This window comes from Haplochromis burtoni, unplaced genomic scaffold (genome assembly GCF_018398535.1).
Source record: "Haplochromis burtoni strain Fernald_Lab_line unplaced genomic scaffold, NCSU_Asbu1 Contig_66, whole genome shotgun sequence".
NCBI lineage: Eukaryota > Metazoa > Chordata > Actinopteri > Cichliformes > Cichlidae > Haplochromis > Haplochromis burtoni.
Genome location: NW_024582427.1, coordinates 1,932,212 through 1,951,082, shown reverse-complemented (window position 1 = coordinate 1,951,082; position 18,871 = coordinate 1,932,212). Strand labels below are relative to the sequence as shown.

The 18,871-nt window shown below is 41.7% G+C and overlaps 1 protein-coding gene across 1 annotated transcript in view; it reads right to left on the bottom strand.

Moving 5' to 3' along the window:
• Positions 1–17,645, bottom strand: part of nsd1b (nuclear receptor binding SET domain protein 1b) — a gene marked incomplete at its 3' end in the record, with an annotated part of 31,416 nt that extends 13,771 nt beyond the window's left edge. Inside the window, 8 exon segments of the mRNA XM_042221422.1 lie at positions 705–805; positions 2,900–3,155; positions 3,281–3,393; positions 5,682–8,688; positions 8,876–9,048; positions 11,279–11,423; positions 15,886–16,790; positions 17,153–17,645. Of these exon segments, the coding sequence (XP_042077356.1) occupies positions 705–805; positions 2,900–3,155; positions 3,281–3,393; positions 5,682–8,688; positions 8,876–9,048; positions 11,279–11,423; positions 15,886–16,790; positions 17,153–17,270 (4,818 nt within the window).
• Positions 17,646–18,871: the final 1,226 nt, after the last annotated feature.

The following is an 18,871-nucleotide window of genomic DNA, read 5'->3' as shown; positions in this document are numbered from 1 at the left end:
GTAATCGTGATTAAAATTCGATTAATTGAGCAGCCCTAGGAAACCGTGACCTAGGACAAGCTGATGGCATAAGATGTAAGTACAACTCCTCCGGTTTCATATGCAAAAAAAATTATTGCGCTAGCTTACACGGTTCCGGTTCTACAGGGATTTAAAAATAGGCAAAACGGAGCGTGCCCGCTCCGACCGGCTTTAAAGGGTTAACTGAGCCAAGTTAGTCCCGCAGTTCCTTAGATGATGTTCCAGGTTCTTTTGTGACATCCGTGGGGAGTCATTAGTGTCTTGGTAGACCACCTCCGGGAAGGTTCATTACTGTTCCAAGTTTCCTTCATCTGTGGCTCTCACTGTGGTTTGCCAGAGTCCCAAAGCCTTGGAAATATCTCTGTAATCCTTTCCAGACTGACAGATGTCAATCTTTGTCTAATATTAAAATCTGCTTGATGATCTGAAACATTTAAGTATGACAAATGTGCAAATACTTTTTCATGGCACTGTACTACTGATACTATAGGAGGAAACTAAGATTTTCTTTCTAATTATAATTGCTAACTCAGTAAAATCTAATCTGATGTAATGCTTTTATGAAGGTAAATGGATTTTTTTGCGCTAAATAAAATGTACAGCTCTATCTTATAAGCTGGCACATCACAGTACAAATACATTACACCAAACGAATAAATGTACACTCATTAAACATGCTGTACCTTCTTCTTGAGGCCTGTTGATGCCTCGGCCTCCAGGCAGTATTCCAGGATCTTCTGAGTGGGTTTTCTTTTGCGCTTCTTCTCCAGCACAGGAGCGCTTCCTGGAAAAACAAGTGTCACAGCCAGATTAGCATTAACCATCACAAGTTTTCAACACACCCGTAAATCAAAGTTTTATGTGGCTTTAGAAAATTTTTAAGTCCATGTGTGGAAACACTGACAGCCTGCATTAGACTTTGTTTGCTCCGTCACACATTTGTAGGAGCAGTGGATACTAACCAAATAACATAAGTGATGATAAAAACTGACTATTATCAGCCTGCTACAAAACAGAAAGTGACTGGTTCTCTGTGGAATACTCTCAAGGTTTTTCCTACATTAAAAAGCCATTTGCAGCAGCTATGTGTGGCTCAGGAGGTATGTTAGGTCATCAGTGGTTTATTCCCCTGGTCTGCATGAACCCACATTTCTTCTGACTGTATCTATGTGTGCTCGACAGGAAGTGCTTAAAATACTTGTGTATGTGTAAATATGTGAATAACTAGTGCTTTATTAATAATAACTGATAGTTTACAGTAATGAGATCACTGGCACAAGAATAAAGCTTAATACAATATTTACTCTTCATTTGGTTAAAGCTCCTGTTTAACCAGTCATCTTAAGCTGGTCTCATTTTACAGTGTTACTGACAGTATTTACTTTAAGCACTTAACTTACTGCACGCTGAACTGTAACCTGTTAAAACAAAACACAAACTTCATTCTTACAAATTCTTGGGAATTCCTGTCATGTTCCAGTTCTTGTATCATTTCTGTTTGCCTTTCTTTAAGTGCAGTTGTGCTTACAGGTTTATTACTGCTTATCAGCGGCATGAATGTCGCGGTAATTTTGGGCTTTGAATTTATTTTTAATTTTCTTTAATCCACACAGGGTCAAATATATAAATACGTCTCCACTAATATTTGTTTAAGTCCACAAATTTTCAACATGGTTGAGGGCGGGACTTTCAGAACGCTATTCCAGAAGCCTAATGTTAGCCTTCTTTATCCATTTAAAACCAGTTTTTATGTGTGTTTGGGTTTATTGTCCTGTTGGAACACCCAACTGTGTCCAAGTGTGTTCAAGCGTCTAGCTGTTGATGGTGAAGACGAAGTCCTCCTCCTTCATTATTCCATCCACTTTGTGCAATGTACTACAGGCAGCAAAATCGCCCCAGAGCACAATGATACCGCCACCATGCATGCACCAGTTGGTACTGTGTTCTTATGTGGTTTGACAGCTCCACATTTAATCCTCCATACATGCCTCTTGTCTAGAGGCCAAACAGCTCAATCTTTGTCTTTGACCTTTAAACTGTCCTCCAAAAAGCATTTGGCTTGTTCACCTGGGCAGCTGCAAATTTCAGTTGAGCTTGAAGGCGTTGATTTTGGAGCACGGTCTTCTTTCTTGATCGGCATCCTCTCACTCCGTGTCGATGTAAAATTGGCTTCACTGTGAACAGCGACACTGGTGTTCCACCAGTTGCCAGTTCACAGCAGCCTTGAGCCTTTGATGGTTCCTAGGTTGTTCCTGAACGTCCTAACCAACTTCCTCTCATCTGAGGCTGACAGTTTGACAAGGTCTAGCAGAAGATCCAAAGTGGTGACTTAACCAAATAAGGTGTACTTATGTACAATTGTTTGAACTGATGATGGAATCTGCAGTTGTTTTGAAAGGACTCCAATAGATCTCCACAGCTTCTATAAATCTACAATTATCCTTCTTACAGCTTCACTGAGTTCCTAGGACTTTTCTGTCTGATGTCAAACATTTATTTTTATGCTGGCAAATAGAAACTACCATTTGAAGGCAATCATGACCACTAATGAGAAGTTTAAAAGCCTTGCCCTTATCAAGTGAAAGAACCTTTTAACTTGTAGAACCTTCAGCAGCACTTATTAAAAGAGTTCATGTATAAGTTGACCCTGTGTGAAAGGTATGAGTACTGAAATGGCAGAGGAGCACGTCGATACCCGTGCCTATGGCCACAACGCTGTCTACAACACATCTGCATATTTCTGGTCATGGTTCAGGCTTCTTAGCGCCAATGCAGGAAAATCTTAAAGTTAACCGTATAATATTTCAACCACAGTCTACACAGAGACTTGACCTGAACTTGTGTCCTCAGAAAGAAAAGCACACAAAAACAGTCCTACCATTGTCTTTGACGATGCTTTCTGGTAGCGAAGGTTCTGCTTCAGGAGGAGGGGTTAACGTGTCGATGGAAAGAACAGGTGCATCTTGTGAAGGTGTGTTTTCAGTGCAGGGAATTTGTAGGTCAGAGGGCGTCGTTGCACAGATTTCCTCAGGGGGTGGTGTCTGTATTTCGGGAAGTAAGTTCAAGGATGGCTGGACTTGCATGCTCTTGTCACACTCCGAGGGTTCAGATATGGAGGTAATGGGTTGAGAGGCCTGAGAGAGCAGATTGCATGAGTTGTGTGAAGCAGTATAAAGTTACACTGGCTGGTTAATACTAAACTGTTATGCTCATATAATAATGTGTACTTACAAAAGAGCTTACTTTGTGTGATTTTTACCTTTCCAATCAACTGGAGAGGCTTTCTCGTTTTCTTCCTCACGGAGAAAATCTGGTCGTACTCTTCAGTCCATTCAATCATCCTCTTGCTTGGTTTTCTTATTCGTTTATGTGCTAAGGGGACAAATTTTATTTTATTTTTAAAAAGATTATAGATATACATTTATTTTTGACCTATTTAGCCCTTTGATAGCATCAGTATTTGTTAGTGCTGTCAGCGTTAATGTCGTTAACGGATCACCTCGTGTGTGTGGCTGGACTGCGCTAACACGTTAACGAGCTAACCGCGCTAATGCATTGACACCGTGCAGCCCCACGCACGGGGCGATTCGCGCTAACTCACTAACGGAGATTTGCCGTGTTAATGCGGTTATGGCGTCAACGTCATTTTAACGACATTAACACTGAGAGCACTAGTATTTGTACAACTGGTAGACTAACTATGTTAGTAGTCTACCCATTACATGAGCAGAAACAGACTGCTATATATTTTTTTTAATTCCTCAATGGCAAGTCAGAATTCAGAACTGAACCTAACAGTTTAAAGTACTGTTACTTTTATACCTGCAGTTTAATGTGCACACAGATTTACACCTGTGGTTAAAGGATTTACTATTCAGAAACACAGATTTTTCATTTCATACACATTATTGTATAAACTAGGGTTGGGGAAAAATAAAACAACAGATGCAGAAAAGCATCACGATATTTTGCGTGATGATACTGTACCATTACAGGGACACAAAAGAGGCGTAAGTATTTTCAAATACTTCACTCTTTAGTGAAGTATTTGAAAATCCCCTATGTGTAAATGGAGTTAACAAAAGCTAGGGGGGCAAGGCACTACAGCAGGGAGGGCAGTTGCCCTCCCTTGTCTCCCCCTCTGTAGACTCGCCCCTGCTGGGAATACTACGAACAAGAGGGCTCATCACATGCAGATAATGTTAGCCGACCAAACTTGTGAATTGGCTCAACCTAAAAAAAAAATCAACCAAGACTCAGCTTGACAAAACAACCCCCTAATTCAGTGAAAGCTAATGGCTCAGTTGTGCAAGTAAAAATAGGACAGCATGTATCCATGTATCATAACAAATAACCAAATAAATAAGATTATCATCTCCAGCTGCCTGATAATTGTACTGATTTTTTTTTTATTGAAATTTTTTCATATTCTGTAACTAATTGCAACTAGTGGCGACTAAATGGTTGTCCCAGCGTTAAGGCTGTTGCACACCAATGGCCACTTCTAATCACAAGGCGATTGCACAGGTTGCCCGATGGGAGGCAACTTTTCTGCAAACAGTCACAATCCAATTTGGACTGACTCACCATCTACTTTATAAAAGCAGACACATTGCCAACATGTTGCCATCAGTCTGAAGGAGTCTTTCCCAATCAGCACAACTTGAGGGGACTCAAATGAACTGGATGTATTCTGATTATTGCTGAGAACAAATGTAATAAACAGAAATTCCTACCTATGTAGTGAGTGACAGATGTGTGATTTATCACAGTTAATTGTTGTATCAGAAACCGTCTGCATGTAATTGCCTCACACACTGATATCAGTCTGACTGTCTCATGGCAACATTTATGGCAGGTTTTAGTTACAGTGTTGTTTTACTTGACGTAATCGTATTGTATAAAACTGATATTGGCCACGTTTAGCAATTTGCAGTTGAAAATGGCTGAAGTATTTATTTTTTTAAGGAGGTATTTGCCAGTGTGCTTAATATTTAATCTAAACAAAATGAGGTACTTCTGTAATTGAGTAATCAAAGGGTAACGAGTACACATGGTTACGAAGCTAATCCGATCGACACAACCTTTACAACAACAACCCCCCCAAACAAACAAAAAAAACAGCAAAGACATGACAAACATCATCTATATTTTGGTTATTTGCATTGAGGATTTTAGCGATTAGCCGGTTTATCTGTACTGGCATTTATAACAACAAATAAAACAAAATTCTAAAAAATAAACAAGAGATGGAGAAATGGCCTTTAAACATGGTGTGACTGTCATTAATTGTCATTAATCAAAATTAACACTGATGATGTAGCCTTCAACTGGCTGAAATTATCCTTATGTTTCTGCTACTAAGCCAAGATGGCAACCACTGAGGGAGAGAAGAGTTCAGGGTTTTACTCTTAACCTTTTGACCATTCTGCTTGTTCTAGCAGTTTATGTAAACACACTAATATGAATGCATTTATACACTTGAAAAAGCCGGTGCTAGTGGAGCACTTGAGACACACAAAAACCTCTTTAAAAACCAATTGCTTTTAGCTCTCCCTTGCCTCCCTGGCTTCTATTCAGTTTTTTTCATTATCTTTCTTCTACATTACACCAATCAGCTTAGTCTCTCTGTGGGGGTCTCTACACTAAATTCTCCTTACCTGTCGGATCCTTGTCACCTTCTCCAGTGTTGTGCGTCAAGCTCGCCTTCTTCTTAGTGCAGTCCACAAGCCCATTAGGCTTTTCCAAAGACAGTGCAATGTCACGACCCTTCTGCTCCAAAGGCACCATGATCTGTAGATTCTCCTTTACTCTGCTCCAACTGTCCTCCTCTGTCACCACGACTGCTCCTTCACCACCTCCAGGCTGCTCCCATATGCCCGGCATTTTTGATGAGCAATCTTCTGTTGATGAAGAGTCCTTTGCTGGCATGGACGACATTCCTGACTCAAGTCCTGGGAAACCAGGCCCAGACCTGGCGCGACGACAAGGCACTTTGCGATTGGCTTTCTTTTTCCACCTGGATGAGCTACCCCGTCTGTTGTAGGGCCTCTTGGACATCTGATACGGACCTTCCTCATTATGTGCGACTATGGTTTTATCTGGACTTGAGTTTGAGATGCTATGAACAAAATCTAATTGTTGATCTTGTCCTGCAGGTGTAGCCTCCCCTGGCATCACTAAAGGCTCTTCCTTAACATGTGCACTTGGTGGCCCAATCTCCAGTTCTAAGGGCGCACCGTCTCGCTCTCTAGTGTCATGCAAGTCCTTCAGCATCATAAGGAAGGTGCTAAACTTGTAGTTGGTGTCCGGCTTGAAAGAAACGGGTTTACCATTGCTTACATTTGTCACGGACTGAAAAGAGACCTCTTCAACATTTTTAAAGGCATTTATAAAAGAAAATGGCGAAGACGGTGAATGCGATAACCATGCGTCTGAGGAGCGATCCTCCTTCTTTGCCTTTGCTTTAGAAGTAAGAGGTATAAAGTCCATCGGTGGAGTTGAGGGAATTGAGAGGTCTTCATCTTCACTCTTAACATCTGTGTCATAGTCATTGGAATCAGAAAAAATCAAATGGGGGCTGCTACAACTGGAAAAACTGTCAGGCGCATACTCAACACTGTCATTAGAATGTGATTTTGGAGATTTTTTACTAGTGCAAAAGTCCGATTTGGCCTTGGGACTGCAGCTCAGGTCCTCAGATTTTCTAAAATTATTCAAGGGTTGTTTCTGTTCAGCCTCCTTTTTGACTTTTTCACGCTTTTTTTCCTCAGCCTCTTGCATGGCCTTCAGCGCTCTAGTCATCAGCCGACTGCTGGCCGGGAGGTGGGCAGGCTGCTCTTGCATGACTTTATTCACTTCATCTAGGCCACGCTTTAATTTATAGGCCACTTTCTTGGTTTTCTCAGAGGAAGGACGTCCTGGAAAATAAGCTCTTCTACATGCTAACCTTGCACGCTGGTGAGAAGGTGGAACGGTCGTTCTATGTGATGTGACAGATGTGGTTGCTTGGTCTGGTCTGACCAGTTGTTCAGAAGACTTGCTTGTTACATTAGAGTCGGGTGTCTTTTTACCTTCAAACTGATCTGACTGGTTCGAGGATGAGTAACTCACAGTACTCAGACTTCCATTTGAAACTGGTATCCCCTCTGTTTCTGGGCTACCCAACTCCTCAGTGGAAACATTTGAGGTCATGATATTCTCATGTGATGATTCTGATGAGAAATTAACCATACTTGACTTGCCGCGTGCTTTTAATTTCTTAACTGAGACTTTTATTTTGGAGGCGACTACCTCGTCTTTTGAGGCTCTTCCCTGACCATCCATCCAGTTTGATTGTTTGGATGACAATGTAGTCATGTTAGTATCTGATCTTCTCTCTTTCTTTGTGCTTCCAGGTTGGTCTTTGGAATGAATAGTTGTATTGGAGTTTGAGATCTTCTTATCTTTTATGTCCTTGCGTATTAATTTGACAAAGGGTAGCCTACATTTAGAGACCAGACTCGTTTGAGTTTCTAGCCACCCTAATGGGTCCGTAGTTTTATCTTGTAAACAGGATGCTGAAGCATTTTTGCTCTCTTTTTCCTCCTCAGCAATGTTTTCAGTTGTATAATGTTTTTTAGTAGATGTCGCATCAGAATGTTCAGTTTGACTGACAATCTTTGCACTCTCTGAAAACCTGGATAGATCACTCAAATTATCTTTCACGGTGGCCTCTAAGGACTTCTTAATGTCTGAAAGACTTAACTGGCCACATGTGCCACTGATGGTATCCACTGAACTGGCAACTGACTTTCTACCCTTTGAACAACCACTATCCTCAGAGTCTAGAGACTTCTGCTCACCCACACCACCAGCTGTACCAAAGTGCCCATTAGCAGCAACAGTGTTTTTACACTTTAGATTTCCTGACTGTTCAGGAGGCAGATTTGTTTCAGTGGTCTTCTGCTTGTCCGACAATCCTGACTGCTCGTTGGCGGCGGCACTGACAGAGGAGGAGGCACAAGAAGCTGGTGTCTTTTTACTAATAACAGATGAGCTCTTTTTCTTACAGGGGACCTTACTGAAGAGACTGCGGTCTGGCATTGGACTGGTTGTTTTAGGTCGCCTGTCTTTGCTCGATTTGCTAAACCAAAGACCACTTTGAATCTCAGGCTGCTTCTTTACCTCTTTGACAACCACAACAGACGGCTGAGTTGGAACTAGCTTAGGCTGACGTTCAAGTGCTTTAGGACACAAAATTTTAGGGACTGACTCAAGGTCAGAGTACGGGCACTCCTCACTGTCTCTATCCGATTTGTCAGGACTATTATTCAATGTCTTTTTAGAGTGTTTACTTTTTGTATCCTTTGATGCTTCATTCTGTTTCTTCTTTCCAGAAGATTTCTTTAAAGTGCTTGGCTTTGTTGGAGTTGTAACAGGGGGTGTAATTACTGGGGATGGAATGGATCCATTGGTCATGTGTGACGTCTCAGTATGGGTGGAGACAGATGAAGTGACAGGAAGAAAGTTTTGATGGGTCTTATTCTCTCTTTCCAGTGGGGAAGCATCATGGAAGGCATCAGCTATGGACAAAGACACGGAAGACGCCATTTTGGGTCTCTCAGGAAGAATGGATTCAGCTTCTGCCACACTGGACTTCCAGGATTCCTTAAACCGCTTAGCAATCTAGAGAAAGATAAGCAAAGACTCCTCAATCTTTGCGCATACTTCTGCTTACAGAAATAACCTGTTTGGCCTTAGCAAGTCTTTTATTTCTGGACGTGCAAGCTTTCCTTTGTTATCTACCAGGAAGGTTCTTTTTTTAACTCAAGGCATGCAAGTGTTGTCCTGCTATTAATAAAATGGTATTTACGGTGTATTTGCTGTTCTGCTCCCTTTGTTTCCCCCTCCGCCGTAGTAGGAGGAGCTGTTCAAATTCAAAGCCTCCATGGAAAGTATGAGTTGATTTTTCCTCCACCCAAACCAGCTCCTGGGGCTCCCCAAACGTCCTGACATGGTAGAGCCGACAGGGCCGGTCGCTAGGCTCTGAGACAACAACAAAAATTACTCTCAGTCCAGTCAGATCAGTGCATCACCTGAAGAAAAGGGAACTTGAAAATATAAGAAGACAGCAGTCTTAACAACCCATAACTGATGGAAATACATGATGTCTTTATGTCAGAACTATGAGCATGACATATTGCTAAATGACCACAATGCTATCAACTGAAAAAAAATGGCTCCATATGGAACTTCTTCTTTGTGGGAAAGGAAAGTACCATATATGCTGCAGATTATGGAGGTACTGTAAAATTAAAAGAAAATGTGCAACAGGCGCAGCAGGAGGCCCGCTGTGACTTTAGAATCATAAAAACACTCCAAGAACCATTAAAAAAAATTCAATAATCATGCTTTTTTTCCTTTGTTTTTTTTGTTTTTATTCCCTTAAGACATAGGACACCTACATAGGTTTTTAATTTATATCTTTAATGTTAGGCACATTATGTTTACGTGAAATGAAACGCGCCAAATAAATAAAAAAACTCATTGTAATTTGCTATAAATGAGCAATTTGAAATGTTATTGTTACTGTTTGTGAATAACAATTCTTTGTATACAAAGACTAATGTGCGGCTAACACATAGCCAACATAATCATTTAGGTTCTCAATATATGACAGCTTTTAAAAAAGCTGCATACAATCATAGTTCATCATTGATAAAATGGTGAAAGGTGAAGAAAAACTAGCCAATGATAACATAGTGTAGAAAAGGACTGTCATCCGTCACTTAAGATAACATTTGGCAGCAGGATCCATATGAGCGTCCCAAAAGTGAGAGCATGCACTTGGCACAATGATAGCTTCTTTAATTATTTGTAAACCAATTATTCCAGACACAGAATTACAGTAAGGGACAGTAAGGACATAACAGAATAAGACAATATCCCTAAACCCTCAGGCAGTCATCACTCGATACATAGTCGCATAGCCCTCGAATTCATTCCTGAACTTTATAATGTCAGATATCTTTATTTTACTGTAAGTAAACACAGCAGTTGCTTTTATTCACCAATTATTATTGCCGCTTGAATGCCTCTGATATGGAAATGGGTAGCCTAGTAACACTGAAAACACAATTTATGAAACTGTACAGAACTACACACATACATAATTGTCTTTTCATGTCAGAGAGCATGAATTTGAGAGTAATCTTTTAAGTGTACTTCATGTGAAAAAAACATATTTTGTCCAGAGAAAGCAGGAAGGCATCATCCTGGCATCACATAAGGAGATAATTTTCTGTGTACATCCATCAATTTTCTTCCACTTCACCAAGTCAGGGTCGTGGCTGTAGCTGCAGCCTAACCCGGCTGTCACTAGGAAAGAGTCGGGATATACCCTGGACAGGCTGCCAGTTTGTTATAGGACTAATGGCCAATTTATGCTCACCACATTGGTCACTTTGAACAGTAACGTCAGCATATCTCCAACCCATTTACATCACCACTTGTTACAGTTTACTCCCGAACGATAAGTGTCGCCACTCAGCCAAAATCCCCACATCAGTGCTGGTTTATGAGGAGAAGTCACAACATTTTTCCCCCTTTTCATCTCTATGTAATCTGGGAACGTCTGAGGTCCTGCACTGATATCTGATTCAAGTGGCAGTAATAACAGACATGACAGCAGCGGCGCCAGTTGATGTGACGTCACTTTTGTCGTCATTGTGAGAACGGCGGGCATAAACAGGCCATATAACAGAGAGACAATCATTCACAGTCACATTCACCAGTTAACCTACCGTGTATGACTGGGGAACCTAGCTAAACTTAGTTTAGAAACCATTAAAACATAAACCAGTATAATTGTTCTGTAAAGAACACCACCTGCAGATTTGGGCTTTCACTATTTATTAAGGGTATTATTGTTCAGGCTTTACAGAAGTGGCAAAGTTTTCTCCTGAAGCACATAGTTGCAGTGTAGCCAAATTACCACACCTCATAATTTTCTCCCAAAATCCCCACACTCACTGCAACCTGTACTTTAAGTTGGCAACCCCAGTATAAGAAGTTAAAATAATCAAATATATCTCAAACAGCCTCAACGTCAGGCTGTGTCTGTGCTGTTAATCACCATTAATTGACTCACGGAGTCGTTCTGTAACCACCAGCTGAAGTTAAGAGACCAAACCATTGCACAGAACAATTATAAGCTACTCATTTACCAAGCACCGGCTTGGGTTATCACAGTAAGTCAACAATGTTCCAGGCCCACCTTTCGCTCTGTGATAGACTCCTTGTACGGGGTCAACAATCACCTCGCAGGGCCACCATGGTCTCCGGCTGAACTTTGCCCAAACGACTTCACCCTCAACAAACTTCACAGGTGGCAAAGACTTTTTCTTGAGGCTGCTCTGAGGCTGACAACAGAAAAATGAAGAGAGAAATATAAGTAAAAGAATTATTTTCACTTAACAGAACAGTACAGAAGATATAACAGACAAGAGCAAAGATAAAATATGACCTTGTGTAAGTGTACAAATATTTCACACAAACAGATATGAAAAGGATTTACTATCATTTTATATTTTAACCAAAAGTTTCAGTTTCTGACCAACAACGGCCTCCAAAATCCTTTTCTGTGGTCTAATTTTAACTTGTCATCATGCCCAGTTCAAACCGTGACACAAACCTCAGCATGGAAACACCAAAACCCAGTACCAATTGTAGCTGCTGGATTGTTTGTGTAAATGTAACCAGGCTGAACTTGGAGATACATGAGCAGGCCTGAATTATGACTGGCATGTAGCAGGCCTGACCAGAGGGCTGACATTGGGAGCTGCTATGATTTAACCCTGTGTAAAAATAAAGGGTCATTGCATCTCAAGTCATCAATTTTTTTGAATTTTTTCTGCTTAATCAGCTCTGATTTTTCTTGAAAATGTCACAGTTTGAAATTTAGACATAATTTAGCTTATATAAAACATGTATTTTTTTATAAATAGATATAATTTTTTACAATCTGAGTCCATGTTTGAACATGAATATATAAGAAATTATTAAAGATTAAAGCCTGAAATGTTCACTGCCCTTCTCTTATCACAAAGTTAAATCAGTATCTGCAGTTTGGGACAGGTACACTAAAAAAGCTCTCAGTATAAGCTAGTTGAAATAAAAAGAAAGTAAAATAAAAAAAAAAAATGAATTAAACAAAATGCTATTATCATTCAGCTTTTTATGCTGAATTGAGCAAAGATCACAAGTTGTACCACAAAATTGAAAACATGAGCATATTTCTCATTTTTTAGACCTACTGCCCCGGATGAGTCTAATGATTTAGGTTAAGCCTAAAATATACCGAGAGGCATTCAAAATGCAACAAGCACCAATGCAAATCTTTTTATAAATAAAAATAACCACAACAAAATAATTTGGGGTAATAAAAATTAGATTAGTGCCTCATTTCACGTGAGTATCTTGTAAGGCCAAGACGCCGTGTCCACATTGCATGATCAGTAGTCCGATACAAGCCTAACACTTTAATGCTACGACTGCTACGGGAGACTGCAAGACCTGTAATATAACTATATTAAATTTTACATTTCTGCTTCCATCTACTGATTTTTGTTTTTCTGATACAACTTTTCATACCTTACTCAATTCAAAATGAGTGTTGAATGAAAAAGTTATTTTCTTCATTTCTGTGACCAAGAATTTCACTTTAAAAAGTATTCTACGCATTTTATTTTGGATTATTGTGAAATAAAATGATATAGCATTCAGAAATTGTCACTAGTTGTATTTTGCAATGTTTGCAAAGTTGTTTTTTTTATTAGTCTGTGCTCACATATGAGACTTTATAGGATGTATGGCTATAAAGTCTCATAAAGCTTTATGGGCTCCAGAGAGAGCTGTGTGACCAGAAAAGCTGTTAGCACTGGAGACAAGCTCACTTAAGGTGTCAATCTAAAAGCCTGGGTGTTAGTTCTCAACCTTTTTCTGGCATGACATACTTTAGACTAAGAGAGAAAAACAAAAAACAAAAAAATCACTGAAAATGAAAAAGAATCGAATTTCTTGTCATATTTCCCTCCCCTGGTCATCCCCATCCATCCGGCCGTGGCGCTACACCTCACAGTGTGAGAATCACTGCAGCGGGTGATAGTAGGAACAGCAAATGCAGATTTTACACTATAGATCACAGATTTCTTGGCCAGCAAAAACAAACTACTGGCATTTGAATAAAGCTGACAGGCAGCCTGTCTTTTGCCATCATTCTGCATTCCAACTGTGCCCTGATTTTAAGCTGCATGCAGCATGAGTTTGAACAACAGGGAATAGTGAAAGTAATACTTGGTTACCTGGTGGAGATAACCAACCACACTGTGGTCACTGTGGCTGTTCTTGTTTTATTACTCCCTGCAATATTTCAAAACACATCCATCCATTTTCTGCAAGTTATCTGGGACATCAGTATGAGCTGAGATGTTCAGCCCTCTTTGTGCCCAGCCATCGTCTCCAACCAGGGTGACACAGAGATGTTCCCAGGCCAGCCAAGAGATGTAATCTCTGTGTCCTGGGCCTGCCTTGAGGCTTCCTCCCATTAGGACATGACTGGAACGCCTCACCTAGAAGGTGTCCAGAAGGGATCCTTGTCAGCTGCCCAAACCACTGCTACAGATTGTTTGCTCTTCTCCTAAATGACTGAACTCCCTACCCTATCTTTAAGGTTAAGCCCAGACATTGTTTGGAGGAAACTCATTCCCATCACTTGAATCCGGGATCTCAGCCTTCCGGTCATTACCCAGACCTGATGGGCGTAAATAAGGGTAGGAACGACAACTGACCAGTAAATGAACAGCATTGCTTTCACACTCAGCTCTCTCTTCACCACCGCAGATAGATATGGCATCTCAATTTCAAAATACTCCAATGTTTCTTCTGAAATGCAGAAAGTGACCACTTTAAAAGCTCAACTCATTGACATCATGTGTTTTTTAAACGTTAAATGCTTTTAATTTGAAGCTGAAGGATTTGGCTTGGCTTAAATTAGCATGAACTCAATATGGCATTTTTTGTTTATTTGTTTTTGTTGACACCTAGTTCACATCGCTGCAAATATATAAAATATGGGAATAGCTTCAGAGGCTCAATAACCACTGCTACTTAAATGAAAACCCCTAAGATTGTCACTTTACTAAAAGGTTAAGATACCATAACTACAACTAGCCAAATATTTTATTAGTTAAATAACCATCCAACATGTCTGACAGTTTCACAGGGGTAAAGCCAGGACATGAGAGCTAAGCCTACTGATAACAGCTAGCCCAGCTCTGTCCAAAGTAGCCTTTTAATCCTTTTACCAGCACTTCTAAAGGTAACAACACATGATGTATTATATAATTTATTTAATTCAAATACCTCCTTTGAGTTGAGGAAAACTCTTTAAACTACAGGAAACTAAACTGAATTTTTCACGAACACGGCTTTCCTGTGAGGCTGCCATCAATGTCCCATCATGTCTACAAACAAAAAGCTTTTATGGGTTTTTAAGACATTCTGATAGGTCACTGTAGGAATTAAATAACATTTTATTTATAAAGCACCAAATGACAACAACAGCTGTTTTCGTGGTGCTTTATACTCTAAAGGTAAAGATGCTAGAATAACAGAGAGAAAACACCCTATCAGCAGGCACTTGGCGACAGTGGGAAGAAAAAAAACTCCCTTATAGCAGGAAGGAACCTCCTTGAATGACGCCTGTATTTCATTTAGATGCTTCAGTTTCAGGGTCCAGATGCTGGTTGATGGTCAAACGGTGCCTTCAAATGGATTTTTTGGTCATGCTTTTGAACTTGTGCATGTGAAAGGATGGAATAGACTTTGTTTGTATCCTACTTTAAATATACCGTACTGAGTGAAAACATCCGCTGTGTTGTATTTATATCGATTGTTATGTGAGCCTATCGGTGTCCTAAAGAAGGCAGCCCACAGAGGCTTTCCATCATAAAAACATGTAAAACAGTGCAAACAGTAAAGTTAATATTAATATGAATATGAAATTTGACATTTTGTCATAGATTTTAGGATAACTGGTACCTACAGTCAATCGTGTGCTTTATAGGATGGTTATAATGGTACCGGGGATTTAGTGGGTTAACTGTGGACTATTTATTCAGTGTTTGTTTAGCACTTTGGAAATATGCATCGTAGAAGTATGTAAAATTCACACTGATACTGATGAGTACAACTGGACTACTGTGATGGTAAAGGCAACTTCTTAGAAAGGTTCTGCAGTTTTAAGGAGTATTTTAAAATCGGATTTGTAAAAGAACTGTCACTTTTTACTATAAATCGCAACAAAAACTAAATAAGAGCTTTTGAGTAATTTGCCTCCATAGCCTTTGTTGTGTGTCCTCTGCTACAGCTCAAACTGCAGGCCCTGTAGCTAAGCATGCCGTCAGTAAGCCATCGGCACCGCTGGCATCATATTTCACCCTCCACGCCCTCCCTTCAGTTCTGCCCTCAGCTTGAACACCTATGGCGGAGGTGAAAATTATCCTTTGCTGCTTTTTAAAAACAGACAGCTGCGGTTTGTTAAAGGCAGGGCAACAGCCGTGGAGCTGTGCGTTTGTCTGCATCAGGCCAGCATTTAAAATAACCAGTGATTTGTTATGACAGGTTACAAGCAGTGAGCCACTGCATGTCACGGTCAAGGTTTGTGTGTGGAAAAAGTTTTGTAATCCAGCTCCGGAGAAAGTATTTCCCAGCCAGGTGAATGCCAGCAATCCTTTGGCTAGACCCAAAAGCCGTTGCTACTTCTAAAAACCTCTGAACTGCTGCTGTTTCATGACGAGATAACTTAGAAGGGGAAAAACTTGCCATTGAATGCCTTGAGGGGCTATCCTCAAATAGCAGTAACTCGGTGTCGCTGTCCCACTCGTCCTCTGAGCCATCCCAGTATCTCCTGCGCTGACCGGAGGACTGGGAGCGGGTGACGACTTTGGCTGTCGTCAGAGAAGAGTCTTTGGAGTGCAAGTTTACGTCTCCGGAGGCGGACTGAAGTACATTCCCCACTTTCTCCCGTTTCTCCTGAATGCCACTGAGAGGTGGCACGGTCCTCCGCTCCATGTCATTGTCGTCATCCTCAAACAAAGAGGATTCAAAGTGGAGTAAGTTGTTCGCAAAGGGACTGTTACTATCGAGGGAGAAGGCCGGACTGGGTGGGCCTGAGAAACAGTTTTCTGTCTTTTTCTCCGAAGTGACAGAATCAGTATAATTAGGCGCCGGTGTGTCTCTACTTCCCGTCTGGACCTCAGGTTGTTTCTTTTTGGAAGCAATGTTAACAACGGTTGCCTCTCGGCTTGTAACCTGGGTTCCAGAGTGATCCCTGCCAGTGCAATCAGCCCAGGAGTCCCTCTCCATATTCTCCCTATTCTTCTTATGTGTCCCCCACTCCCATCCCCTCTCTGGCTCCCGCAGCGGCAAGACCAGGTCAGGCTGGCTCACCATGGTGGTGAGATGCTGGAGCCTCCTGAGAGGACTGTACGAAGACGAGGAGGAGGATGAGGAGGAGTGGTCCCTTTGCGTCGTGAACCCATAGATAGAGGAAGCATGTTTGAGTGAGGAGGTGCCTCCTGACATGGTTAGCCCAAGCCTGTGATCCTGGCGTCTGGAGGGGCAGGAGAGGACGGTGAGGTCACACCCAGGGGTCAAAGGGCAGCTGGTCTGATGACTCTCCCTTCCTGGGCCTGTGTAAGGCCCACTCATGCTGGCATGACTCCTCCCTGAAACATGAAGACAAAATAATCAATGAAGGGCCTTCTTTCATTAAATGGAAAACCAAAACATAAAGACTTTGGGAGATGCCTTGTACATTAAAATCCATTCTGATTCTTCAAGGCTGTTATTTTCTTTGATTTATTTGTGACATTTTTTAAAATTTTGTTTCGGCACATCTTTCAGTCACTTAAACGTCTTAAGAGCTTATCTGAAGTTATCCCAAGCAGTAATGAGTAATGAGATATTTGAAAAAAAAAAGTGGCAGAGGAAGGGCAGAGCTCACAGAGGCGAGATCCGCAAAAGACAACACAGCCTGCCTTCCCGTGGTGTCAAAATTTGGAGAAAAAAAAAACGTAAACAGACTCACTGACGACGGGAAGGTCGAAATAATAACGTGTCATTGTAAGAGGGGATTCTGCGCAAACACCGCCGTCGAGCTGCAAAATCCTTTTAGGAATGTTATCGCGATATGATGAAAATGACATCAAGCGCGATAAGGTCAGCCTGTAAACTCGCACGCATGGCTACAGTATCAATAAACCCGGTGACATTATCACATCCCGTCGTGTTGGGGGGAAAAAATAATTAATAAAAAAGAAAATCAAGCCCGCGTTCACGCGCCGGCGCTGAAAACGCGAATTAAAATGGACCCGTTCGTGCGCGTGCCCAAAAGGCGTGTGCGCGTTTGCATCTACATATATCTGTGTGTTTTTGTATGTCTGTGTGCAGCTGCATGAGTGTGTGTGTGTGTGTCGTGTCGTTCGCTGCTCTCCAGTGGCTCAGTGAATGCACGAGAGACAAGACACATACATACATAACATGCGAAGACCACGACACACACAACAAGTTCACGAACACACACTCACACACACTTCCACGGGCTTCCCTCCGACAGATGCAGGCTATGTGCATCAAACAGCAAAATCACGCAGAAAACGCCACATGACACGGGATGTGTCGCGAGAATCTTACCATTCCACTGTCGGCCAGCGCAAAAATGACCCCCGCCCCGCTCATTTTGGCGTTTAAATGTGTCAATTTCCAATTTTTTGAAAGCGGATGAGGAGAGTCCCAGCGGCAATACTACTAGGCCTGGATCCTGTGAAACGTACTCACTCTCTACCCCCCCTCCACAGCCTCCCTCCACCTCCTCCCTCCTCCTCCTCTCAACATGCGCTAAAAAGCCTGGTCCAGCGGCCCCCGGAATAGAAATTCAGGCGTGTTGTGCTCCTCCAGCGACACTCCCCCTTTGCTTTGTTATAACTACAACTTTATAATCCCCCCTCACCTCCTCAGTCTATGGATGTTTGCTCTGTTGCATGGTTATTTCCTGCCCGCAGACTCTGCCTTGCCCCTTGAAAGTCAGTATCTCTACTGTGCGCACTGCCAGTCGTCACCACTGCCTCCCTCCCCAGCCGGTCCAAAGCATGGAGCACAGAAGGGGGCCGTAAATTTCTCCTTAATAAAAAGGATATATAAAAAGACACAAAGAGAGGAGAAAAATCTGAGCTGTCAGCCATCAAAAAACCCCATAACAAAACAAAACAAAAAAATGCACCGGACGACCACGCGACACCTTCAGAAAAAATCGCCCCGCCCCTCTTCTTAATTACAAGCATCAATTATTAACCCAAAGCGGGCTGCCTTCATCAATGACATGCCATATGCCAAACTTGTGCCAACAACTGACATCTTCTTCATCACCACCACCACCACAACCCCCGCATGTGAGGGCAAGCTCACATGCTCCTGGAGATAAGACGAGTAGTAATAAAAATAAATAAATGTACAAAAATGTCCACCACCACGTCTGAGAGGCTGTGAAATGGTGCAGCAGTCTACCCGGAAAAACAGAAGGGTTTCCTTTCCTGAGACGAGTTGCTGTGTAGTCTCTCTGGCTGCACACCCGGTCCCTTCAAAATGGAGTCCTCCAGCCTGAGAGGAGGGAAAAAAAAACAGGCCACAAAGTGTTAATATATGTTCGATATAAAGTTCACCCAGTCACGGAGAAACTGAACCACAAAGCGCACCTCTGCCGTGCTCTGATGGGGTTTCTGCAGGCTGCTTTGGGTCTTGTCACGGCAGT